This window comes from Euleptes europaea, chromosome 8 (genome assembly GCF_029931775.1).
Source record: "Euleptes europaea isolate rEulEur1 chromosome 8, rEulEur1.hap1, whole genome shotgun sequence".
Lineage (NCBI taxonomy): Eukaryota > Metazoa > Chordata > Lepidosauria > Squamata > Sphaerodactylidae > Euleptes > Euleptes europaea.
This window is the reverse complement of record NC_079319.1, coordinates 50,583,753-50,611,525: the sequence shown is the minus strand read 5'-3', so window position 1 is coordinate 50,611,525 and position 27,773 is coordinate 50,583,753. Positions and strand designations below refer to the sequence as shown.

The following is a 27,773-nucleotide window of genomic DNA, read 5'->3' as shown; positions in this document are numbered from 1 at the left end:
TTATAGATTGTGTCATATTGCCCATGATCACCTTGTCATTTAAATAACTGGGATTTGTATTCTGCATACTGAGTCTGCCAAGGATGCATATTCAGCAACATCCTTTTCCAGCTCTCCTTGCACATTTTAAGACCAACATGATCAAGAATTCATCATGTCTCCATCTGTACTTCCTATCTACATGGGTTTCTGACTTTGCCCAGTGCGTAGTGTACTGCCTTGCATATTCCATATGAAAAACATAATATACAAAATATTGTTGCTGTAAAAATTTCCCCCTTACAAAAGAATCTGTGGAAAAATATTAAATTCCCTTAACCTTCATAAACGTACAATGCTGTTCACAACATTTTAGTATGTAACAGTTTGATATACAGTTCTAAGCTCATTGCAAAACATTGTTTGTCAATGTATTTTCTGTCCAATATTGCCATCTAGAGTAGAGATGTGAAATTTGTTTTTCAGAAAGACTATAACTTCTGTTTATAACTAGCCCAAGCAGGCGATATACTGTAAAACAGCCATTTATCAACAATGTGGGAGAGTATTTTTGTTTCCAAAACTAGGTGGAAAGGAAGATTCTCTTCACAAGAAGATGTCCACAGTGCTGACGAGACAATACAGCTGCTAATAGATACTGGCTATTGTACTCATGACATTTTTCATTGCTGGTAGTTGCCATACTGTCCCTGGAAATAAAACAAGACAGTGTAAATAGAATGCAGTTTTCTTATTTTGCTCTGAAACAAAATAAAAACAAACAAAGGATGGAGGGCCACAGCCTATAATCAACTCAGTTTACACAAACATTTGAAAACTTCCTTGAGCTTTCATGTCTTCTTAAACTGATCAGTCATTGCAAAAAGTCAACAGAAAACTCTACTGCATAAAATTTATATCAGTCTATCGCTTTTCCTCAAATTGGTACGAGCAATCATTAAAAGAAGAGGATGCTTGAGAACTTAGGCCTTCTAGTAATCATCCTCTCCTCTCCAACATTTGAACAATAAACCATGAGCAACTAAAATAAGAATACAAAAATGATACCTGATCATATCCATAAGGCCTCTGCTGTGGCGGCTGTGGGGGGCCAGGCTGTGTGGGCCTATACCCTCCATACTGCTGGCCTTGCCCTTGGGAATAACTGGAATACTGGGGTCCGGGACCAGTTTGTGAAGGACCTGAAATATTTCATGGACCAAAATGGACATAACTAAATAGGATAACCACAAATCCAGAAACAAAGCATCATCCCCTCCTGCATATTTTGCCTCTTTGCCCAAAGCGAGTAAGTAAAATTTAGAACTGTTCATTACATGCTTACAATATGAAGGCGAAAAGTATATCTAACTATATAAAGATTTGTAAAATGCAATTTGATGCCAGTTTTCCCATTTCAATGTGCATTTTTTTTCACCTTGCAAACATGCTCACCTTGCTTGACTTAATGACAAATTATATATTACCACATCATCGGTGGGTAATAGGGATGAAAAGCATTGAACGTTAAAATGACTGAACAATCAGGATTTGTATATATTGCTGTAAACACTGAAACGGTCTCCAATGTTTGCAAAACTGGAAAAGGGTTGCCGATACACTGCACTGTCTGTACCTGCGGAATACATACTTTCCAATGCTGCTTTACTGTTAATCATCTGCAAATAAGAGTGACACTAGAGCATGTTAAAGTACTACTTTTCCTTAACAAAAACCAGTTGCAGGGGTGATAATATGTAAGAATATGTGTATGGGCTAAATAAATAGTTATTGTTCTTATTTTAATGCTTTTGATAGGGTAAAATGGCTGCTTTATGAAACAAAATTTACATCCCTATTGGGTACAAATACAATGACCTGCTTTGTTACTTCCTGATGGTTTGCTTTCTGGCAATGTGTGAGTACATACTGATATATAATCCTACCAGGAGATGCCTGCAAGAGGGAGATGAAGAACCCTCTTTCAAAGCTCCTGGCTGTTTTCTGTTCCATCATCCTTCCTGACACTTATTGGTAAAGGAGTTTCTTCTATGACTGGGGAAAAACATTACAACTGGGATCCTGTATCCAAATACTTTGATGTCTCCTACAAAGTCTCTGCAATATCCAATTAAACCAACATAGATATGTAAACCTAAAGAAAAACAGTAGGGGAACTCTTTCATATAGTCTATTCCTGTGGATCCAACACTCTAAGCATATTAGTCATATATTATATTGACCCTTCACAGCCATGAGATAAAAAGTTATCAAGTTGATTTCTATGCACACAGGCACAACTGTAATTCTGGAACAGGAACTTTCTCCCTTCAGCCACTGATGCTCCCCAAAATCCTGCTCCTAGATGATGGCGGATTTTTAGGAACAGCTGGGTGCAATGCAAATCTTGTGCTACTGGAAGTGCTGCCTGCACAAATGGAACAAGGCACAGGATCCAAACAAACATGCTGCACTGAGGAAAGACTGATATTCTCCATCTCTTTTTCCATTTGTCCCATCCTTAGTTCCAAGACAGCCGTATTTAAAATACTAGGTCAGAAGACACTTAATTTTTTCCTGATATAGTAAAATATTACTTGAAATAAGTTGGACCTTGGTCTGATCCAGCATGGCCTTTCTTATGTTCTTATGTTGATATAATAAAACTATTCATCAGCAGAACTTACAAGTACTTTTATGGTGTAGTTCATTATTATGGAAGATATGAAATTAAACTGTTGTTATGGTTGCGAGTTTTTTATTATAGTTGGCAACATAATTATGTTGGCTTCTGTTTGTGCTGTGATTTTAGGATTCTGAGTTGGTTGTTGGCTATGACTTTGAGGCAATGCACTAAAAGTATTTGAAGTAAACAAATAATTTCAAAAGCAAACCCAACAGCATGCAAATTCACCATAAAAAGTATCTTGGACACAGCCTGAACTGTGGCTCTGTGGTAGAGCCTCTGCTTGGCATGCAGAAGGTCCCAGGTTCAATCCCTGGCATCTCCAGTTAAAGGGACTAGGCAAGTAGGTGGTGTGAAAGACCTCAGCCTGAGACCCTGGAGAGCTGCTGCCGGTCTGAGTAGACAGTACTGACATTGATGGACCGAGGGTCTGATTCAGTATAAGGCAGTTCCATGTGTTCATGTGATCATCATGTCAGACTTCATTTTTCAAGTACTGGTCTTGAATTATTAGACTATTCATTGTCTAGGTTTGTATCAGCAGCAAGGAATTGTACTTTTAAGACTACTGGTCAAATTTCACAATGAAGTTATGTGAAGTACAGAACATAGTTCTTCTAGCAGACCAGACTAGCCCAATCTTGACAGAGCTTGGAAACTTAGAAGAGTTGGTACTTGGATGGGAGATCACCAAGGAAGGCTGGGGGTACTAGGCAGAGGGAGGCAATGACAAACCACCTCAGCTCACCCATGAGGTGAAACTTCATGGGGTCTCCGTGAGTTGTGACTTGAGGGGACGCTTTACAAGCTCCCAGATGGCATTTCCTTTTGCAGTAGCATCTTGTACTCCAAGACCCATAAAGCTTTTTAGCTTTATTACTTGCTATTATTCTAACCTTATTCTTGCATTAGCCTAATCTTATTTGCAAACTACGTAAAAGTGAATTATTCAAGAGGGGTTTTCTACACAGGCAATAGGGTTGGACCATACCAAATGATTAACAAAGCTACTTGGATTAAGTTATTAGGGACTGTGGTCTATGCTGCTGTGTATAGATTGCTGAGACTAGGATCCTACTACGGAATTTTTGCATCATTTAATGGGTCACGTTAATACTTATGCTTTGTTTCAATACAGTTTTTAGACTTCTGGTTGGTTCCACAACTCTTAATTTATTTATTTTATTAAATTTCTAACCCCGCCCTCCCCAGCCTGTTGCATTACTTAATGAATGTCCCTCCTGATGATTGTATTGACTCACCCTGTGTAATGCGCCCTACGTGCAAGTTCTGCATAATGCGCCCTAAGTGCAAGTTGAGAAAGGTGGACTATAAATAATCCAAATAAACAAACAAACAAGTTACTACTTAATTCTGACTAATAATAATGAATTCTATGAAGTATGTACTGAAATCTGTTCCATAGACTTAGATGAAGAACCTGCAAACAGAACTCTACCTGCAGAACATGGTTTCCTTGGCTTTCCCTTCTAGTTTCAGCCCACTATACCAAAACCCACTTCTGAGTGTCGGGACTGCTTAGGAACAGTGAAAGATGTGATATGGGAAGGAGGTGAGAGGGGTTTCAGTGAAAATTGGTGGAATTTGCCCTCTCCATTTGTACAAGCGGGCATGGATTCAAACCATACAGCTGCCTTTAACTGGCATAAAATACTAGGGAGTTTCCGGACACAGGCTGTATGTAGAGTCTACACTTTTACCATTCTTAGGTAGGTCCACTGAATATCAGAACCACATTACAAAATGGTTCAGACAAGTCAGGTACTGATCGTTCTACTTTGTTATGAAACATGTTGATGTTATATTTTATTATGATGCTCAAACACAAATTATGACAACTATTAGATAAGTAAAATGAATTATATGAACGGGTGTTATTTCAGTATTTACCTGAACAATTATAATTACACATGTACAGAACAGTGACATTAATACATACTGCAGTTTAAAGTTTTGTTGATTTACAGTGCAATCCTTAATAGAGTTACACTCACTTCAGTTGACTTAGTAGGGTATAACTTTCCTTAGGACTGCACTGTTAGACCACTAAACATAGGAAATAATCATTTTTATAGTCAGATGACTGATAGCCACACTGAACCTTCTGGTTTTGATGGTGGTTCAAAGTCAGAACTTATAGGATACCTACATTTTTTAAAGAGCAACTCTGATGCTGTGATCCTAAGCTTACTTATTTTGAAAGAACTTCACTGAAATCAACAATTTTCAGGGCAAAACCAGACATGCCATTTTGCCCCCTTGAGCTGGGTATGGGTTCCTTCAACTAGAGTCTCATTCCACTTAGTCAGATGTTAGATGCTGGAAACTAAAATCCCAAGCACTACAGGGGTCTGATTTGGATCAGGACCATGGCGTGTAGGGAGAAGAGGCCTCAGCCTTCCCCTGACCCAAAATAGCCCAGAGGGTGTTATCTGCCCATGGGAGGGGGGGAGGGGGGGCGGCTAGATGTGATCTGATGTGCTATACATTGTGGGGTAATTTTACAGGAGAAACTAAGGCAATTCCCAATGGCCTAGTGTGAAAGACCACTCGGACTGATAAAAATTACTATCATAGTTTACTGCATCTATATGCATATTTTAACCTTTCGGTAGGGAGTCTGTAGGTGTTAAAGGAGGTTCACAAAATTCCTGCTTGACTTCCTTTTCCCCCCATGGCAACCTGTCCTCCACTACTTACCATAACCTTGCTGCTGTCCAGGATAACCTTGCTGACTTGGGTACTGTTGCTGTTGATATCCTTGCTGCTGAGGTGGTCCTTGATATGCATCTTGCTGTTGAGCATATTGTGAATTTCCTGAAAGTATGGTAAGCAGAAACAATTAAAGGCACTTCCTCTGATTCTAGTTTATATTTATTCTAAGATGCACAGCCAACACCACAAAAACAAAACGAAAATGCAAGTCTTGATCTCAAAAACTGGAAAGAAAAAACAAAAAGAAAACTCAAACCAAAACAGAAAGAATTCGGCCAGACAAACTGCAGTTAAAGCCAGGTTTTGCAAGGCTACACTGCAGTCTTTTCAGCATCTTTGCCAAACGAGCATTAAGTTTACTGGGACATGATGCCATGACTTGATAAGGCCATGACTATGCTAAATGAAAAAAAAGGACAAAATTAAAGACAGCTACAGAGCACAGACTAGCTACACAAAAATCAGCAAGCTGTTTCCTAAAGGCGCTATATTTGTATGTGTACGTACACACAAAATATACAACTGGACCAATGGATTTATGTTTAAATAAAAAGATACTGTTGGAAAAAAAAACACTAACGGTGTTTTAGTCATTTTACTGCTGTTAGAAATGACAAATCAAGGTTATAGTTTTAGATGTTTGCAAGAAGCTATTTTTGAATGCTTCAAGTTCCCTGCAATTCTCAACAGCCAGCAACTAATAGTCTACAAGAGCTTTGCATGGGCAGGAAATAAGTTATGTTGTGCAATAATTTTTTTTCCTTTGTGGAAGGGGAGAGGAAAAGGAATGTATGTGCGCATGTGTGTGTGAAGGTATATAGATACCTCCTTCGTAGTAATGTTGGGAGGAATCCTCATAAGGCCTATCGTAGCCTTGTTCAGGATACGACGGTTGCTGATAACCGTAATCACTATGACCTACATCAATTCGACAAGAGACAGGAAGAAACGTTAATGGCCTCTGGGTGAAAACCCTAAAAAGATTGCATCTTACTGAAAAAAATTAGTGTCAGCTGGAAATACATAAAAAAGACTCTTGAAATCGAATTAGCCGGATTTACCAATAGGATTTTCTTTCATATTGAATTAACATGTGACAAGGAAAAAAAACCTGGCTAATGAAAGTAGATTTAGCAACATCACAGCAAGGGAGGGTCCTAAGCTTCTTCTAATCTTTATTAGAGGGGGGAAATACTTGTCTTTATTTTTTAAAATGAAAGCATTTAAGCCTTTCACATGTAAATAACCTGAATTTAATTAGGATCAAAGAAACCAATTATCATACTTTGTCTAACACATATCTTACTGATTTCCAATTCAAAAACATATGTTAAAAAACAATGTGAATTATTACAAATAAAATTCAACTGAATTGTGAATAACCCAAATGCATTTTAACCATAAAGTATCTAACACATATTAATCCACCCCACGTAAAATTATTTCCAAATCTGTTGGGAAAGGGAGAAGAAATATTTCCTTGCAAATTCTTCTGTATCATATTACTATAACCAGCACATGCTAGGGATATCTACCATTAGGATGCTACTGATAAAAGAATTATTGTTTCTCAGGCTTGCCTTACAATCTCAAACATTTCCCTTGCTCCCAATTAGAAAACTAGTGAGTTCTATCCTCATAGGCATTGCCATAACAAGGAAACTTTCTTTTGTTAAAAGTGGCATTATATCTTACCAAAACGTAAGAATTCATGGCCCTTACCATTTATAAATGCGTAATAGGCTATGAAAGACAAAAAAATCCCCAAAACAAATTAATTCCCCTAATTATAGGCATTACACATTTTACACATTTTATTCCACTTTATAGTGTATCATCCCTGTATCCTGTTACTTTTTTGCTTGTAGAAGAATACCGTTTTAGAATTATGGTTATATTCATAGGTCACGTTTAACACATCTATTATTGGTGAACAGCATATATTTGCCAAATATAACAGAACTGTTGGGTCTCTTAAATTTACCTAGTCTGCAAGCTAGCTATAGAAAATGTTCACACGAATAACTTACAGCCTTATATTACATTTTCAGTGTTGCTTTATGTGTAACACCAAGCAGTAAGGAATGACACTATATGACTTATGAGAATGAAGCAGCAGCTGCGGTTCTTTAACGGTATTTGCAAGACAACTTTTGTGGAACTGTCTTACCATAGACTCTTATATGTCATAAAATTGTCTATAGTTAAGCCAGCCCAAGAAGTGCTCAAGGCTGATTTCGTGACATGTGAACTAAGTAAACCAGGAGTACTGTGGTGACCCGTGGTGAATAGACAGTTAAAAACTCAGCAAAAATAACCTGAGCACTTAAAAAACACATGCAATAATATTCCAGTAGTCACTCTGAAATGAGTATTATTTTGCAAAAAGGTAATCATATACCCCCACATATTGCACTTCATGAACTAATTAACAAATGTCATGTCAGCTATTAATCCCTAAGTTCAAAATCTCATTTATTTATCAGTACCTTTGTATCTCCTAATATTTCATATAAAGATCTTTAATTTGATAATAACACGTAAAAGAAGCCTGGACTTTTAACTACTACATTTGGTTCATTTCTCGTGCAGAGGAATCAGCATTGCTTTCACTTGATGAAGTTATGCCCTATGTCTATTATCCACTTCTTCTTAGGACATATGATAATGGAGGTTACAGTGGAATAAGTGAAATAAGAATTCATTATTGTAACTGTATTTCCAAGTGATTGTTGGTGCTGGTGTTAAAATCCTAATTATGCATTGTTATGAGCACCAATAATATGTTATCATATTCTTTTAAAACAGAGAGAGAAACCCCCAAATTATGATTGAAAGCATATTGATCTTTTCATAGGATTCCTAGTACCAGTGTTTTCATTTAAAACTAAGAACTACCCATCTTTTAATCTTGTAAATCAGATGTGTTTACATGGCTGCATGAACTCTCCTAGACACTGCGAAGCATCAGCTACATTTCTAGCCAAATGAGGGGGTTCTTATAAAAACATGAAAGTTGTACCAGAATTGAAATTACAAGTTTTTGTAGTTTCAGTGAACTGTAGAATCAAGTTATGCTTTCTATTTCAAATGATTGAACTTGCAAGCTCTAGTAAAATATAAGAAGCGTTCTAGTGATCAGTTTACTAGAAATTATTTATCCAGTAGTTTTGTGTAGCACTAATAATGGGCAGGTGTGCAAAATGGGAAAGTTAACATTATGAGAAATTACCATCAGGGTAATATTGCTGGTTCATGCCTTCTGGAGGACCTTGTCCACCATGACTGTATTGGTCCCCATAATAGTCTTCCTGGCCTGAGTACTGCTGTGGTGGGCCTGAAAAACCACAACCAGTCAATATGTAAATAACTTATTTTGTCCATTATCACGCTTACTAATTTCTCACTTTAATATGAGAAACAGTCTCATCTATAGCGTTCCCCCACCCATGTTAATGTGCTTCAGAAAGCATATATAATGCTTTGTGAGAATACATTATGTATTACATACAGCATCCTGATGCATTTAACATTTAGTATGGGAAGCAAATTTCTAAAAACACACAATATATACTTTTTGCTTTTTTTAGAGAGACATCTGTTGTAGAAGACCTGCCTATAGTGTTCAAGCTGTCAAGAGCTACATATTCCATTCTAATTGTAGAATGTACAGTATCCATATATATTAAACCAAAAAATCTTTTCATATTTTTTATTCAGAAAAAGCTTATGAACAACAAAACGTTCAAATGAAATCTACTGACATTTTAGCTCCAAGAACTATTTTTTAGGAAAACTTAACTAGTACAAGCTTGTCAATAGCCACTTGCTGGGGCAAATAAGATTTGATTCCAACACAGGAAAGCTTTACAAAAGCTAGGTATTTCTAGTCTGAAATGATCAACATATAGTCATTATTACTGTAAAAGATACTGGAGGCAAGTGGGCTTGCAAAAACATGTTCTGCACTAATCCCTTTTGTAAACTTATCTCAGAGGCTGAAAAAAGCAATACAGAAATAATGTAACTGGATGGAGACAAAATACTTTTTGAACATTTATCCTGTGTGTTAATTAACTGAAAATGAAAACTGTTAACTTCTGTTCTTACCTTGCTGGGGTGGCCTGTATGGAGGAATCTGCCTCTGTCCCATCATATGGTTTCCTTGGTTAACTTGGCTCATAATGGCCATGGGAGGCTGCTGTCCTTGATAATGTTGTCCACCTCCCTGCGGCATGTTGTATTGCTGTGAGGGGGCCTGCGGATGCATCATCGGGCCTATTGTAAGAAAAGCCGCAATCGTCAAGACAATAAATCAAAACCATTGCTTATTAATTAATTACTGGTCTTTTTAAAAAATGTAATTTAGAAGCACGATAAGATTTAAAATCTGCTCCAGTGAGAAGCTTAACCAATAGCATTCATTAATGTGCAAAAAGTAGTTGGTAAATGGAAACAATTAGGAAGTCACGTGGAAGTTGCAAAAACCTGAAGAACAGACTTAAAGTGCGCTGAACGTAGGAGAAATTATTTCAACTGACTACATGGACCTAGTTTAGTGTAAGAACTTGAAGACTGCAACTGAAGACTGCAAAGACCCAAATCTTCACCTGTTTCTCTCTGTCAGATTTCTGCACGATTAGTATACCAAACTGCTAAGACTAAAGTTTGCTAATAAAATACCTTTCTAATAAGGAAACTCCTACCATTTCAAGAAGTAATACTCTATATGCACATTTGAGTTGCTGTTGTACTTTTTGTTATACCTGAAAATGCTCTTACATCCTAAGCATGTTTGCTCAGGTATATTCAGTAGGGCTTACTTCCATGAAATTGCTCCTAAGATTGCATTGTTTACTTTTTATTTAGTTTTGGAAAACTGAGGTGTTCTAAATTAATAGTGAAATAATTTAATTAGGGAAAAAAACACCCTTTCCTAAATCCTCTCCTCCTCTCTACAATTTTCTATCCACTTTCCAATTTTTGCAAGCAAATCCCATAAATGAATCACTAATATATTTTATTTTTCCTTACCAGTCTGGCTTTCCCTATTTCTTGTGTACTCAAAACATGCTTGCCAAGGTATCAACAATATATTCTAGACTGCAATAAACAGAGTACCAACATTCAGTGAGACACAAAATTTGTTGGTAAAGGAGTAGATACTGTACAGTTCCCTTCTGATTACTTTAAAGAAGTTTTTTTGTGTGTGTAATTTTCTGAAATTAATGGAAGAAAACACTCATTTCTTAATTTACCTTGATTTGGTTGCATACTTATGTTTGGTCTGGGACCATAATTTCCCATAGGCTGTCCTTGGCTCATTGTCATCTGATTTTGTCCAGGTATGCTTTGAGAAGATGGCACTGAATGGTTATAACCTCCCATGGAGCCATGACTGCTTGAAGGCATGTTCATAGAACTGTTTGTCATGTTGAGCTGGTTTGGTCCAGGTCCCTGCATAGTCATGTGGTTAGGTCCTTTGAAGAGAAACAAATTTTTTATCCCAGTTTCTAAAGACGCACAATTCCAAACTTTACTTAAAATTCATTCTGGCAGCTCAGTAAAACCAGTTTCATTGTTATCTGTATAATCAATCATGCAGCAGTTTAAAACAAATAAAAGTGACAATGAAGCATTTCCAAAATTCAAACATAGTTTTATATATTTTAGATATACCATTCCGCTGTTGAGCAAAACAAAAGGATGAACTTAAAAATTGTACTGGACCACAGTAATAGTTAGCACTGAACACATGTAGTTACAACCACACTAGATTCTAACAAATTTACAACCACTTACGATCTACGTTTACAGTTTACCCCTTACCATTGTTCCAGTGAAAAGGAGAGGCACATACACACTCCTGCAGCTCTCTCTGCAGTTTTTGCCGCAATGATATACTAGCTGATAGGTTTTGCTGATTTTCTACACATACCAGCAGTTTGGCTTTTTTACTTTGAGGGCTGTGGTAACAAAACTGGGGGGGACCCCTATCATCTTGCTTAACACTGCACTATCTCAGCTTGGACCACAGCTTCTTGCTGTTAATTTCAAAAGATGAAAAATCTTGGCATTCACAGTAGTCTATTCACTTTTGAAGCCTCCTTTCCGCATGTACAAAAGGATGGAGTTTGTTTTCTCTTTAGCTCGTTAGATATTTATGAACAGATACATCAAGTATCTTAGTAACATATTCTTTGAACAACTGCTTATGTTTAAAGTTGGGGAGAGTTTGTGTTCAAGTGACTTTCTCGCTGCTCTAGATATTCGTATCTGTGCTTTTCCATTCTAGAATACACCTGCATAGAAACAAGTATTTTGATATCATCACAGTGTTTCCACAGGATTCTCTAAGATCTTTTTTTTTAAAGTTTTTTTTTTATATAGTTAGGGGGATACAGAAAGGGAAAGAAGGGAAGGATTCTCTAAGATCTTAGACCCATCTACAGCCAAAGTAGAAAATACCAAGGACATTTGGGGGGGGGGGCAGGGAGAGATATAGGCCATCACACTTCAATCCTACACAGGCTGCATTCTTCACTCACTTAGGTCGGACAGCAACTGCTTGCTCCTGGGCAGACTAACAGGGCGCTCCCCAGTCGTCTAAAGGACATGAGGCCCCAATTTTTGCAGCTGGTTTAGGACTTATACTGCTACCCCAGCCTTATGGTGGGCCCCTCATCTCTCTGATTTCAACTCTTTGCTCTACATCCCTGCTGCTGCATTTCCCTCCCCCACCTTTCACTTTCCGAAGCAGCTTCATCACAGAGGTCAACCCCCCTCTGCCCCTGCTTCTCTTCAAAGCAGGCTCGTATGCCTCCCTTTCTTTTATAGGTTCATTCCCCATTTAGATAGGCAGGTTTTACATGGCTTTTTCTGTTCTGTAATTTTCATTGATGCTCAACAATATTACAGATTAAGTGGGTCTCTTTTCTGTTAGCAAAATAACAACCCTTTGTGTTTAAGAGTCTCCCCTCACTTTTCCAAGTGTTGATCTGAATATAGACTTTGATATGCGTAGGCTAAGATCCCAAGTATATAGGTGCCCAAAATATATGTGTTTCTGTGCAAGCAGAGAGACACCTAACGATTTGGGTAAGAGCGCCCTCCTACAAGACCTTGCAGGTTCCCCACTATACAACTGGGCCTGGACCAGCAACCAAAACCATGGAATCAAGCCCAGTGGCTCTCTTTTCTAGGGAGGAGCTGTGCAGGGGACATAAGGAGAGAAAGTTGAAGATTGGGAGGCAAATAGTATGCTGGCTGGTGGGTGGGAAGGAGAGAAGGAAGCTGAAAAGGGACAGAAGCGATACTTCTTTTCTCATGTGTATCGAGCTTTTTTGAATACTGCATTTTAGTCAGAACCGCTGTAGGATGTCACCGGACAAGAGACTTTCCTCATGTTTTTCTTTCAGTGTGGTAAGACTCTGACCTTAAATTGTATAGATTCTTGAACAGAGTAGGCATGAGAATTTCTGCAAACATGTATTTCCTTCTTACTGTTTCAGCTTTGTTCTCATTGTTTCAACCTTGAGAAAGATAATTTAAGAATAAATGGCTTTAAGCCTGGACTAAATCTTAAAAAGAGCAGATAAGCAGAACACGAGTTGAAACAATTATTATTTGGGAAAGTGTCATTCAAGGCTCAGAGGGGTCTTAAATCACGCCTTCAGAGGAAATGAACTATTAGACGATTTAATACAGACATGCGAGGTTCATGAAATTGGGCATATATAAGATAACCACACCCCAAATCCCTTAGTCTCTCAGATTTGGGTTGCGGTAAGACGATCTTATCTTTTCTGAAAGTGTTCTGGTCAGAATTTTAGAAATTGTATTTTATCTTAAATTTAAGAGAGAGAGGCTAAGGGCTGACATGTATACTTTTTATTTCTAATTCCATTAACAAAAGCTAGTGTTTTTGTGTCATTGTGATTCCTATTTCAAGAGTGATTAGACTGCTTTTCAATAAAAAAAATAACACTGTATGATCTTTGGCTATACTATAGTGCAATGGTGGCGAACCTATGGCATGCGTGACAAAGGTGACACTCAGAGCCCTCTCTGTGGGCACACGTGCCATCGCCCCAGCACAGAGTTCACCTGAGTTCGTTCCCCCGGCTGAGGAGGCTGGGGACCAGCGGTGCCTTCCCGGCTCCTCCGGGAAGCACCGGGCTCCTTCCCAGCTCCTTCTCCGCAGTCGCCGGCTGCGTGCTCTGGAAGTGAAGACAACGACGAGCCTTTTGCCAAGGACTGGAAAAGGCGGAGCTGGGACGGGACTGGACCGGGAGTGGGACACCTGCGCGGCCATCTGCAGCGGGCTGGTTGATGACTGCAGTGCGGGGGATTGGTGGTGAGGGCCGAACGGGGGCCCGCTTGGCGTTTGTGCCCTTCGCTTAGCTCTTGTGCGAAGAGCCCTTCGCTTAGCTCAGGTTTCCACTCTGCTCGTTCATGCAACCGAAGGTGCCTCTGAGCGCGTTCAGAGGGCTGTCCCCACCATCAGGGCCCCCCCCCCCCCCGGATAACAGTCTTTTAAAATTTGTATGAAGATAACAGTTGGAAAAAGAACCAAACTGAAGGGGTGGGTAGTAGCAGGAGATCTGCTATTTCAGTTCACCTGGAGAAAATGGCCACTTTGGCAATTGGACTCTATGGCACTGAAGTCCCTCCCCAAATCCCACCCTCCTCAGGCTCCGCCCCCAAAACCTCCCGCAGGTGGCAAAGAGGGACCTGGCAACCCCTAGCCCCATATGGACTTCTAGCGGTGTTGGCACTGCGATAAATAAGTGAGTTTTGGGATGCAGTTTGGGCACTTGGTCTCTAAAAACACTGCTATAGTGTTTTCACTTGATACCTGGAATAAACTAACTTCTAACCTCTTCAGTCAGAAGGCTGATTATCTGTTAGAGACTATTAGAGAAAACAATCATCTCAATGCAGCCTTGCGGTTTAGTGGTTAATGCACTGCTTAGAAACAGTCAGAGACTCTTAGTTTCCACATGCCTATTTTAAAGTACATGCTTCCCCCACAAGTGGAATAAAACTCAGTTATTTGTATACCATAATGTCGATCAGACTCAGATCTAGCGCTAATCTCTAAAATCTGGTTTCAGCTTATTTGGCATCATGTTAAAATGCTCTATTAACACTATATGGATATTAAACTTATACAATGCAATAAGAATGGTTTTTAATTTCAGTTTTTAAGAAACCTGCTAGGGATTGAATCCAATCAATTTCTCTGCTAGAGAAAGGGAGGAAGGGATCCCTGTTGACCACCAAAAATGCTATGCTGTGGATAATAAGACCTTCATGGACAAAAGCTATACGGTGACAGAGCTGTATTGAGGGAAACTGGGTGAAACTGAGTGGAAAAGGTATCCGGAACTAAACCTATACCTAAGCATCAATCAACAGTAATCTTGATAAGAATTGGAAAAACACTATATAATACAACTGAACGAAAGGGTTGCTTTCTAAATTGTACAATTTACTTCAAGATGAGAAAATGAAATATTGAGTAATCTGGGAGCTGGATTTAAAACAAGAACTGTCTGTAAAAGTATGTAAGAGTATATTTAGAAATGTTTCCCAAATATCAAAGAGTGTGGAGATTAGAGAGAACTGTTTAAAAGTAATTTGTAGGTGGCATCATACTCCATCTAGGTCATAAAAAATGTATGCAAATACATCAAATATGTGTTTAGAGATGTGTAAAGCAACTGGATACCTATTTCCATATGTGGTAAAAGTATGACGTTGCTAAAGAATTTTGGAGTGACAGACAGAAAGTAATATGAACTATTATGGGCATAGCCTTACCAAGATCACCATTAATATACTTATTAGGATATAATTCAGAACAACTTCATAAGAACATAAGAAAAGCCCGGCTGGATCAGACCAAGGCCCATCAAGTCCAGCAGCCTGTTCACACAGTGGCCACTCAGGCGCCTCTAGGAAGTCCACAAACAAGATGACCGCAGCAGCATTTTCCTGCCTGTGTTCCACAACACCTAATATAATAGGCATGCTCCTCTGATACTGGAGAGAATAGGTATGCACCATGACCAGCCCCTGGATGGCCCAGGCTAGCCTGATCTCATCAAATCTCAGAAGCTAAGCAGGGTCAGCCCTGGTTAGTATTTGGATGGGAGACCACCAAGGAATACCAGGGTTGCTGTGCAGAGGAAGGCACTGGCAAACCACCTCTGTCTCTTGCCATGAAAACCCCAAAAAGGGTCACCATAAGTCGGCTGCGACTTGAAGGCACTTTACACACACACATGACTAGTATTCATTTTGACCAGTGGCCATGGATAGCCCTATCCTCCATGAACATGTCCACTTCCCTTCCAAGTTGGCAGCCATCACTACATCCTGGGGCAGGGAGTTCCACAAACTTCCTAAACATTAATGATACTTGTCAATGCACCTGTTGGTGTCAGTCAGAATGATACTGGTGCAGAAATGGAAGCAACATACATTTCCAAAATTGGAGATACGTTTATGAAAATTATGGTTTGTGACGTTAATGGAAAACATTTTTATGTTAAAACAAGGTCCAGTTAACACAAACTTGGACTGTATTTGCATAGCAGTGATATCCCTTTGATGCATTTTGCAACAAGAACTTTCCTCAGGAATCAGTGAAAAAAGAAGAGTTGGAGTGGATTTGAGAATGAGTATGGATGTTTTCCAGCAAGCTATATGTTGAGAATAATTGCTTGTTATTAATTTATGTTTTTCTGGTTTAAAATTAGTCTTGATAATGAAGTACAAGAAGTACAAAAGTCACACCCTGCCAACAAAGAAATGAATCTACTTTCATGTCCTCACTCAAGCAACAGATTTCATTTGAAGGCCAGTGGGAACCTGCCTCAGCATATACTGGCCAGTACTGATTCCCTACAATCTTAGAAGCAAGCTCTAAGGGGTCTTCTAAATAAGTAGATGGGCCAGTACAACTTTCAGTCTGCAGCTCCTGATGAAAACTTTTGATTGAAGAATTGGATTAAAGCCACAGTTTATTGTCCTAGCCTTCCCACAATATTATTAATTGTGGAACAACAATGGGGAAGTCACTAAAAAGTATTTCTGCACGCATATATCTCTTGAAAGAGTTTGTCTTCTACCAACAGCAGATTGTCTAATGTTTGGGTGGCAGGTCAGTACAATTCTGTCTCTCCCCCCCCTCCCCCGAATTATTTGGTACTATGGTTTAACACAAATCGTAATTCTCAATTTCAACTGTTCAGGTGTACATTTTTAGCTGCTTGCCTCCTTAAAACCCATGTGAATGAGCCAGATCCTTTCACTATTGCCACTAATATAAACTTTAAGAAAGGACAAGAGGCTAAATCACAAGCATATTTGGTTCAAACTGATATGTGCAGGGTATGTATTTTGTACTTTAGGATCATGTTAGAAATTGCAAGTCATTTGAAACAACCTTAGTTCTTTCATGTGGATATCAGCATTCCTCCAGGCCTCTGTCCCCGCATCTACTATCCTGCTGGCTCTGAGAAACGCAGTATCCCCAGCAATACTAAAGCAGACAAGGGGCCTGGTGCTCCCACCAGTTTTGAAAGCACTTGTATATCTGCAGATTTGTTTCTGAACACAGTTCAAAGTACCAGGGCTTACCTCTAAAGCCCTAAGCAGGATGTGACTTGGATAAGGGCAGCTGTTTCCTACATATAGGGTGCCCAATGTGGCGCCCGTGGGTGCCATGGCACCCACAGACACTTTGCCTAGTGCCCACCAAGTGTTTTTATAAAGTGGGTGGGGCCAAGTAGGGCTTCTGATTGGCTTTAATGTTGTTTTGGTGGCAGCTGCCACCGCAATATTGGTTTTATTCTCTCTCTCCCCATTTTCCCAGTGATTTTTTAAGCAGTCTTGTTCCCTGCACTTTCTGTGTAAGTGTGTGTGTGTGTGTGGGGGCTCTACCACCTGTGGTGGTCATTTTGTGATTGTGCTCACCACCCTGAGTCAGAATTCCGAAGGTGTCCACAAGGCTCAAAAAGGTTGGGGACCCTGTCCTCCATGAAGCTACCTGGACTTTAAAGATTTGCTTTAGAGGCCATGCTGTATGTGTCCCGATTCTCTGGCGGAGGTGAACAGCTATATGGAATGGGGCTTTTCCAGGAGTTGTATCTGGCTACAGAACTCCCTCCCACCACAACAGCCTTGGCATCAGATCAAAATATTTTTATTTACTGAAGCATTTGATGTCTGCAAATTTCTCTCTTCTTAAGCAAGCTGGTCATTGTTTTTGTTTGTTTTTTGCCTTGCTGCTGCTGAAGTTTATTTTATTTACTATATTACATTTTAATCTACTCTGTGACTGTTTAGAAATTTTACTGCCACTCTGTTTTGTATTGTTGCATGCTTCCTTGTATACTATCTTGAGAGCCTCGGCTAGTAGACAGTCTTAAAACAGCTTAACTGTCTCACTCATGGAGCAGCAATGGTTTTGGATGATTTCCTTAAAGAAGAATTTAGATTTATTCAGCTGTAGGCCAATGCCTTCCTTCAATAAGCCTTCTAAACACAGCTGCACGGCATGGTTTTCGACAGACTAAAATTAGCCAGTTCTGTTCAGAGGAATGCTGCGTGTCAGCTACATCAAAGCCCAAGGGCAGCCTGATCAACACAGAATACAGGTCACGTAGCTCTGTAGCTAACAAACACTAAAAGAGCTCGTACTCAGGGGCATGCAAAGCAGTTTTGTCATCAACAACCTTCTATCCCTCGAGCCCACGTGTTGTTCCAGTTGCTGAGCAACCCTGGTGTTAATGTCTTCCAGGAGAGAAACTTACCAGGCATCTGGCCGTTCATCTGGTTCTGCATGTGTGGCACAGGAGGGCCCCCACCTACCATCCCATCTGAACCCATATTGTGAGAGCGTGGAGGTGGGGGAGGGCCACTCTGATTCATCCCCCCGGGACCCATCGGCATATTCTGCGTGGGTGGCTGAAAGACAATTCAATGAAACAGAAGCAGTTAGTCCAACAAATATACTGCATGTACATGTGGTACAACCACTACCTATATGGCCATGGCACAGAGGTAAGCAGTAAAAGCATCCATTGTTTCTTCAGACACATTTAACCACTCTTACGGCATCATGTCCAATTTTTCAAAACTTATACTGGAGCTCTATTTCCCAGCAAAACCACCACATGCACACTTTCACAATTAACAAGCTACATATATTTGAGCTCGGACCTGCAATTCTTTTTCTGCTATGAAATATTTTTAAAAGATTTTATTTTGACTGTTTTGTAGTTAATATGAGACTGAGGCAAATACTAAGCCAGTGACCCCATTCATTCTTGCTGAAGCAATTATTTAGATGATTTCTAACACAGTGATGGTGTCAAGAACATTCCCCTTTACGCAAGATTTCAGATTTGTCCCTCTGCCATTAAAGGCCTTGCACAGGTCAATGTAAATTCTGAATTCACACATCATCCCTTGTAAATGGACACATTTAGTTACTATAAGTCTATGTAACATATGTAGCACGTATGTGTACGCATATTTTCCCATCCTCGGTTTTTTAAAAAAAGGGTATATGGTTAGAATTTGTAGAAAAGGTAATTTGAAAGAGAAAAAAACCTCCACTAATAAGCTATGAGTTTTATGTGTCAAAGACTCAGACAGCCTCTTCAAAAGGAAAGAATAGCAGCACTGTATATTTTCCTAGAGGGCATAGTTGAAGAAACAGCTTTTTATTTACCTTAAACGGTTGTAAAGTAAAATAACGGAGAGATGTAAGAAGATGCAGTGTATACAAGTTTTGAGCTGTTAAGGCTTTTAAAGTCCTTATTTACACATTTCTTCTTCCTTTCATCTAGGGAAGCCTCCAGTTTCAATCTCACCTCAGACATGAACTCACTGGGCAGTTTGCCCAGGGCCACCATTTCACTTCTTCCCACCCTACAACAGGACAATTACACTAGTGACCTTTCTCACAAGCCTACAGTAAGATTAAAAATGTATGATTTACTCACTTTATTTATAGCCTGCCTTTCCCACTGAGACTCAAAGCAGATTACAGAATCAAAAATTGCAATGATAGTGTGACAGCCAATGAACAATGAAATTCATTAGGATTAAAGAATCAGAAGTCAATGCATCTGATGATATATTTGAGTATGATGCATTTGATTATCTTTAAAGCAATAATTAATATTCATCTGCTCTTTTTCTTATAACACATGATTTTCTCCACCTCTTGTTTGATGCTAAACATAAGAAAAAGTTCATTTAACAACACAATAGGAATTCTAGGTCCTTTTTGCCTCTTTGAGCTACTCTTCACTTTCACGTCCTTGTCTTCATCTAGGAATTCTATAATAATATAACAGGGCAGTCCCAGCAGATGGCAACGGGCAACTGCTTGTTCAAGATGTTCCTTATTATAGGATCCCCTCATGGTGGTTCTTGTTCTACTGCTCGACATCTAATGATATAAACCTGATGAAATACATAGTTTTGCATCATCATTACATGGCACCAAACAGTCTTCTTTCCATCCATTCAAGGCTGCAGACTCTGTACTTAGCATCTGATAACTGCTGCTGCATCCATTTTTGCACCTCGGTAAAATAATGAAGGTTGGCAAGGATGCTTTAAAACTATTTCACAGAGTGTCTTTTGTGTCAGCCCAGGATCATTTTTCCTTCCAATATCTGTAAAGGGTCACCATTTTCAGAACCGTTTTAAGGCTGCTAGGGCAACTGCTTAGTGATTAGGGGCAAGCAACACATTTCAAGTTGCATGTTTTGAAAATATAGGTAGTGGTGGTGGTGTACCAGTGGTGGTGATGGTGTACCAGTGTTAACATTTATGATGGATATTACCTGCTCCAAGGCCAAATTTACAAGGAAGGTCTTAAACATTAAAAGCCTCAACATTCCATACGACTGGTCCTCAGTAATGTTCAGTCTTTGCAGACTCAGAACCAACTGAGCTGCAAACACAGGACACATAAGTTGTGACAGGAAGAGGGGAGATAATCATGGTCTCACTAGGCCAGATTAATGCCAGGACTGCAAGCAGAAGTTCACAGTCCAGGACAAGAAACACAAGCTGAGCCCCAGGTGGTGCTACACACACACACACACACACACACAAAGTCACAAAAATAGCACCTAATAGTAGTATCTGCTTTTAACACAATACAAAAACTCAAATGCAGTTATAACACCTTCCTTTCTTTCTATATATTCAACATGTGGCTCTGGCAGTGTAGATCATGAACTTCAGGACAGAATAAAGGAGGGCTTTATTCCCCTTAGAAGAAGAATTTGAACTACAGATCTTATTAATGAATTTGAATTAATATTTGTGGAAAATCTATATCAAAACATGTTTGCAAAACAGCATGCTGCAGCATTCATACAAAAACTGGGTAAGTTTTTTAGTATACCCAATGGACAACATACTCTTGACAAATTAAAAGTTACTTGGGCATTTTTATTTAACTCAAGAAATAGGTAATTATGATGTTTTTTGTAGTATTATACTTTGTATGTGGAAAATACAGGTAAAGGTCTACAGCAATTTCATACATGTAGTAAGAAGCCATGCAGAATAGCCAGTACCTATATTTGCTAAATACTGTGTTTGTTGAAGTATATCTTACTTGTTCAAGTATATTTATGTATCACGCAACATTTCTGAGGTACTCACTGGTGGCAATATTGATTGCATATTTTGATTGGAGTCTGCTATTGTAGCTAGATAGACCAAGTTTGTATGCAACAACTGCTGATACCTGTTAAAGAAGCACAGAGGAGAGCATGTCTAAAGCAAAGACAGTTAAGCATTCTCACCCCATTGTCTAACACCACACTATACCTATTTTAATGGTAACCTTTTGTTTAAGGCACTGCCTTCACTAGCTGAAGTTTTTGAACTGTTCTTGAAGAATACAGCAGTCCATCTACTGTCAAGGGAGGCTAAGGTTCCTATTCAGTTCTTCCTATCCAGTTCTGGCTTGCTGGATTCAGGTTTGAAGCTAACCGACAAGAAGTTCCAAGTAGGTGGTGCGGTTTCTAAAATTCAAAACCTCCAGCAGCCTGACCCACATGATGAAACCCCATCTCCCACTGATATCTAAAATGATGTGATCATAGAATAGAATCACAGAGTTGGAAGGTACCTCCAGGGTCATCTAGTCCAACCGCCTGCACAATGCAGGGGATTCACAACAGCCTCCCTCCCACACTCCCAGTGACCCCTATTCCATGCCCAGAGGCGACCAAAAAAAATCCTCCAAGATCCCTGGCCAATCTGGCCTGGAGGAAAATTGCTTCCTAATCCCAAAGTGGAGATCAGCATTTCCCTGGCCATGTAAGAAAGGGCCATGAGATCCAAACAGTGACGCAACCCTTCCTGCCCTCCCTCCTAAGCCCACAGATTCAGCACTGCTGACAGATGGCCATCTAGCCTCTGCTTAAAAACCTCCAAAGGAAAGCCAACCACCTCCCAAGGAAGCCTATTTCACTGAGGAACCACTCTGTCAAAAGGTTCTTCCTAATGTTTAGCCGGAAACTCTTTTGATTTAATTTCAACCAGTTGGTTCTGGTCCAACCTTCTGGGGCAATAGAAAACAAACATCCTCTATATGACAGCCCCTCAAGTACTTGAGGATGGACAGCTCCTCAAGTACTTGAGGATGGTTATCCTATCACCTCTCAGTTGTCTCCTCTCCAAGCTACACATATCCAGCTCCTTCAAACTTTCCTCATACGATTTGGTTTACAGACCCCTCATCATCTTCGTTGCAGTTTCAGCTTGTCTATATCCTTCTTAAATTATGGTGCCCCAAACTGAACACAATACTCTAGGTGAGGTCTAACTAGAGCAGAGTAAAACAATACCATCACTTTGTGTAATCTGGACACTATACCTTTGTTGATATAGCCCAAAATACAGCCCAAAATCGCATTTGCCTTTTTAGCTACCACATCACACTGCTGACTCATGTTCAGCGTACGTTCTACTAAGACCCCTAAATCCTTTTCACACATACTACTGCCATGACAAGTCTCCCCTCAACCTATAATTATGCATTTGATTTTTCCTACCTAAATGCAGAACTTTACATTTATCTCAACAGGAATTCATTTTATTAGTTTTACTCGTTTTCCAGCCTGTCAAGATCATCCTGTATCCTGGCTCTGTCTTCTACCATATTTGCAACCTCTCCCAATTCAGTATCATCTGCAAATTTAATAAGGTTGTTTCTTTGTTTTTCTTTTCTCCAGTCATGTCAGTATTATAGTAACAAACCTATGCAGGTTTGTTACTATAATACTTAGAACATGCAGACTTAGAACATGGAACAGAATGGCTTTTAACTGTTTTTGACAGCAACGGCCCCCAACCCCTTCCTATCCTCAAAATACCTGAAGCCCCCTAAAGGCCTCCTTGGCTAACCATCAGCTGGAATTCCCTCCCTTCAAAACTAGCTCTCCCTATCTAGATGTGCTAAAGTGTTCTATTAGCTAAGAACTATTCTGTTATTTCCATATATTTCCTGTATAATAACAGAACTGATGAAGTGGAAGCTGTTGTCCTAACTTGCCTAGTCAATATTTTATCAACCTGCTAGTCCACACCTGTCTGCATCATATGACAGAACTGAGATTTTGGTAAGCTACCTCCCCCAAAGCTATACAGCAGTAATGTAACCTGCATTGGTACAGACTGCCCCACATACCTCCCATTCACTTGTTTGTGCAACCTCCTACTTCCACACATACAGCAATTTCTTTTGAGTATGGCAAGAATAGTCATCAACTACATTTGTATAATAAACTTACTGAGAACATTCTGATGTCTTTCCTTTATTCTGGTAATCCATTATACACTGAATAAGGTGGTTGTTTTCATCCAACATCTGAAATAATAAACCAGATTTTTAGAACACAGTTAAGATTATTCTGTTATAAAAGTGGGAACCAGTCTTCATTTAAAAGCAATAAATTTGCTCAAATAGTTTTATTTCACATCTGATCCTTACTTACAACCATTACCTGTGTTAGGGCTACAGCAGGCCTAGACAACTTTTTTTCCCTATCTAGAAGCCACCACCACCCCCCAAAAAAATCCCAGAATTATCCATGCCAACTACAATTTCATCTCTTTCACATTAAGCAAGTTTCATGTTGCCTCTAAGTTATAAATAGGGTTGCCAACTGGCCTGGACAAAAATATCCTGTCCTTTTATATAGACTAATGAGATGTGGTTTATCAAGTGATGTTATGTGGCTGTGGCTCAGTGGTAGGGGCTGTGGATCAGTGGTAGAGCCTCTGCTTATGCAGAAGGTCCCAGGTTCCATCCCCGGCATCTCAAGTTAAAGGGACTAGGGAAGTAGGTGATGTGAAAGACCTCTGTTTGAGACCCTGGAGAGCCACTGCTGGGATGAGTAGACAATACCGGCATTGATGGACCAAGGGTCAGATTCAGTATGAGGCAGCTTCATGTGTTCATGTGTATTTCATGGCACAAAATGCTTCCACGGTCCATTTCTATACATTTTGCCTCTATTAAAGCGACACCTAAATTCAGCAGGTAAGGCCTATTCTAAGAGGTTAGAACATCAGCTAGTTGTGAAAAGCACAGCCTTTACTGCAGGTGGCCCAAGGCTCTGCAATGACACCAATCACAGCCACCAGCCTGCCTTCAGATTTCCCCCAGCAGCAGCAGGAGAGAGCAGAAGATCCCAGTAAATGCAAAGGAGAAGCAGCACTTGAGCTGTTTGCAGCAGACCTTACATCCAAAATGCTGGACAATTTGCAGAGCATTCCTTTTAAGGGCTGACCTCCCCTTTCCCTCCCTTCTTCTTTTAAAACCTATCACAAACTTTGCAGGCTGAAGGTTACCAAAGCTTTAGGCGCCACAAGCAAATTTCAGGTCACAATGGCAACCTGGTACCCAGAAATGTCAAGGCCTAGAATAGTTCTGATTTTTTTTTTAAGAAGAAAGTAAGCAGCACCTATTTTCAGGAGACAGCTAGTAAAGCCATGAGGATTTATCACCTCTATTAAATACTCCTACTACCAAAGTTCACAAAGAGAATCAAATTAATAAAATCTTTATTTTACATTTTGCTCAAGAAGTTAGCTACCAGAAATTATCTCTACCATAAAATGGCTTATTGCAGTACTACTTCCGTTATTTTTATGCAGGCATCTGTCAAAATTAATACTTAGTGCTTATGCAGCATTTTAGAATATTCAAAGTGTTACACATACATTACCTTGCTGAAATTTTTACCACAAGCTATAATGTAGGCCAGTATTAGTACACCTGTAGCAAATGGCAGGGTAAAGGGACAGCACAGACTGAGAAAATCACCTGCCTAAAACCACCTAGACCATGACAAAGACTAGGCTGCCGTAGACTTCCGGATTTGTAACTTAATTTTTCAGCTATTATGCTATATCAGGAACAAAAATTATCTTCTGAAGGGCAATCATCTCTCAATCAGTTGCTAAAAAATAGTCCTACAATGCTACCCACTTCAATGAATAATGTTTGAAATTAACAGTCCTAATTTATAACATGTACCAACAAGAATTCCTATTACGGCAAACTATTAAATACTTTCATGAACTAAGCAACACCAAAAGCCACAACACCTACATACTTTCTACAGCAGTATTTCCAGTCATACAAGTATTTCTACAGGCAGGTTTTACAAACTTGCAAATAGAAATCTCATATCATACAGATGTATCCTTCAAATATGGACTCTAATCCCTGTAACATTCTACCTTTTTTTCTGCTGTCAAGTCACAGCTGACTTATGGCAACCCCATAGGATTTTTTCAAGGAAAGAGACGTTCAGAGGTGGTTTGCTATTGCCTACCTCTGTGTCGCGACCTTGGTATTCCTTGGTGGTCTCCTATCTAAATACTAACCAGGGCCAACCCTGCTTAACTTCCAAGATCTGATGAGATAGGGCTATCCAGGTCCAGTCCACCCAAAATTGACTAATGGCTTTATCTACATGGAACATTTTTATCCATCCCTTCTGTCAAGGGGCTCAACAACATACATAGTTCTTCCTTCTTCATTTTACCTTAACTCTTTGGGGCAGGTTAGACTGAAAGTGATGGCTCCAAGGTTGCCCTGGGAGCATTATGGCAGAGTGCGGATCTGACTCCAGTCTCCCAGGCCCTAATCCAACACTTTAACCATTAGATCACATTGATTTATATTAAGCATAAGTTAACAAAAGCCTTTCATTCTCATCAAGTTTGTCAAGTTGTAGTAACACAGTGCATTTTCTCCCTCCTTACACAGAACATGACAATTCTAACATAGGGCTCTAATAAAAGCGCCTAACCGCTTATATAAAAACAAACCCCCCCCCCAAAAATTCCCCATTTAATGCCACAGCTTCTCAACATAAATTAATCAAGTTCTGAAAACTTTTGTCGATGAATCTTACCTTCTAATATTTGTATCTGGGATAAATACCTGTTTAGTAGGCACGTTCTAGTCATCAGGTGGCTCAGATTCAAAGAGCTGCTTAAGCAGCCAAAAGAACCATCTTGCACAACTGGAAGTCTCATATTCTCATAAAAAATTATTTGATGGTATTTCTTACCCACCTTTTTCCCAAGCGGGGAACCTCAAAAAAGATAATTACTTTTTGTTAAAGTGATGCTAGGAAGTCTTTGACTGGCTTCCAAGTAGGTCCTTATTTGGGAGATAAGTAACCAGTGAACAAGGAAAAGGAGGAACAGTTATATCTTTTATTCATAACTTTAGACTTTAATGAGTATACCAGCACTCAAAATATATCAAATAGGAGCTTGAAGCGTTTTTTTAGAGGGGAAAAAGAAAGTAATTGTTTCTGGCACTTTCTTTTTTGAAGATTATGCCTTTTTTAGTCTGCCCCACTTTCCCTCTCCTTGTATCAAGAGAAAAGTCACATAATGAGCGAGTCACCTCTGACACCTTCACTGTGCATAAGGCAAGATTTCTCTATCATCTAAAGCAGCGATTCCTGTATTACCTGGATTCCACTGATGCCTTCACTTCCCTCTCTCTGCACCCTATTATCCTTTTTCAAATATATTAAGCCCTTCCTTCTCTCTAGCTGTATTTCACTGCTTGGGCTAGTAACCTTTTATATTCTCACTTTTTTTCTCTATTGGGTGGAAGGTTAAAAGTTACATGGGCTCTTTTTATGTGGTGACTACACAATAACATGAATAACATGAAAAGAACTGGAGCGAGCCACAAATTCAAGGGGTTGGGCTCAGGCCACCCACTCTCCCTCCCAACCCTCAGACCAGCACTGATCATTGCCATGAGCCTGCTCTTCGTTTTGCTAAAAACCGACTTACGAGGCTACCCCCCACCCCACCCCCGGGACTCGAAACCCACCCATAATATGGGGAGGGAGAGGGAAGAATCACAAAACGGGCCTACCTCCCAAGGTTGTCGCAAGGGCTAGTGAGATCATACGCTCCGTTAGTCTTTAAAAGCTGCTTTATTTTGGAAACAATGCTTGAAATAGTGGGGCCTAAGCACTTTATTGGGGGGGGGAGGGGGAGAAAAGGGACACGAAGCAGCAAGTATGACTTTTGTCATTCCTGGGCATAGGACTTCCCGGCGACCTTCGCCTCCCTCCGCGCCAGACCACTGGGGGTGGGGGCGGGGAGACCCCCCCCCCACTATGACGACAGGACTGCTGGGCACTGTTCACCCCCCCCCGTAGCCCTCCCCTCCCCCAGCCAAACAGCCAAGCCCCATCTCCGGACCCAGCAGCCTCCCGGACTAGGCCCCGCATCCCACCTTCTGGATGGCAGCCGGCGTGATCTCGCCTTTCCCCCGCTGCCTGGGGGCCGCGAACGCCACCGACATCTTGGGGCCCGCGTGAGGAGTCACTCCGCGCCGCCACAGGCCCCTTTCCCAGCCCTCCCTCCGCCTCCGAGGCGGCGGCGGCGGCAAAGATCTGGGCAGACAAGCGAGCTGGAGGAGGAAGCGGTTGCCCGTTGGGCCGCACCACTCGCGTCCTTAAAGAGGGGGGGGGAGCGATGTGCTTGCTGAAGCCCTCCGCGTGAAGCGAAAGTCTCCTCAGCGCGGCTTGAGCGCCTGCCTGTCACTCAGCATCGGCGGCTTCGCGGAAAGGACGGTCGCTTTGCCGAAGACGGAAGCGCACCGGGATAGCTGCTCCCCCCCTTGCCTACAATGGTAGTACATTCCTACCCGACCTTCTATAGAGGGCTGAGAGCGGCAACAAATGTTACTGCCTGAGCGGAGGGGGAGACCGAGAGGTTCGCTGTGAGCGCCCGGCCCCGCCCATCAAAGGCCCCGCCCACTTTTCCTGTG

General features: G+C 40.4%; 1 protein-coding gene across 4 annotated transcripts; it reads right to left on the bottom strand.

The window, feature by feature from the left end:
• On the bottom strand, positions 1 to 27,315 carry SS18 (SS18 subunit of BAF chromatin remodeling complex). Of its 4 annotated transcripts, XM_056854048.1 has the most exons (11): positions 27,237 to 27,315; positions 23,245 to 23,321; positions 21,107 to 21,191; positions 18,226 to 18,379; positions 10,660 to 10,881; positions 9,512 to 9,679; positions 8,634 to 8,738; positions 6,227 to 6,319; positions 5,387 to 5,503; positions 1,048 to 1,181; positions 1 to 689 (listed from the first exon to the last, which is right to left on the bottom strand). In XM_056854048.1, exons 1-11 carry the CDS (start codon positions 27,303 to 27,305, stop codon positions 663 to 665), a joined length of 1,251 nt encoding a protein of 416 aa, XP_056710026.1. In that variant the 5' UTR covers positions 27,306 to 27,315; the 3' UTR covers positions 1 to 662. The 4 variants fall into 4 exon arrangements, with proteins under 4 accessions (XP_056710026.1, XP_056710027.1, XP_056710028.1 ...); XM_056854049.1 differs by lacking the exon at positions 6,227 to 6,319; XM_056854050.1 differs by lacking the exon at positions 8,634 to 8,738.
• Between the last annotated feature and the right edge of the window lie 458 nt (positions 27,316 to 27,773).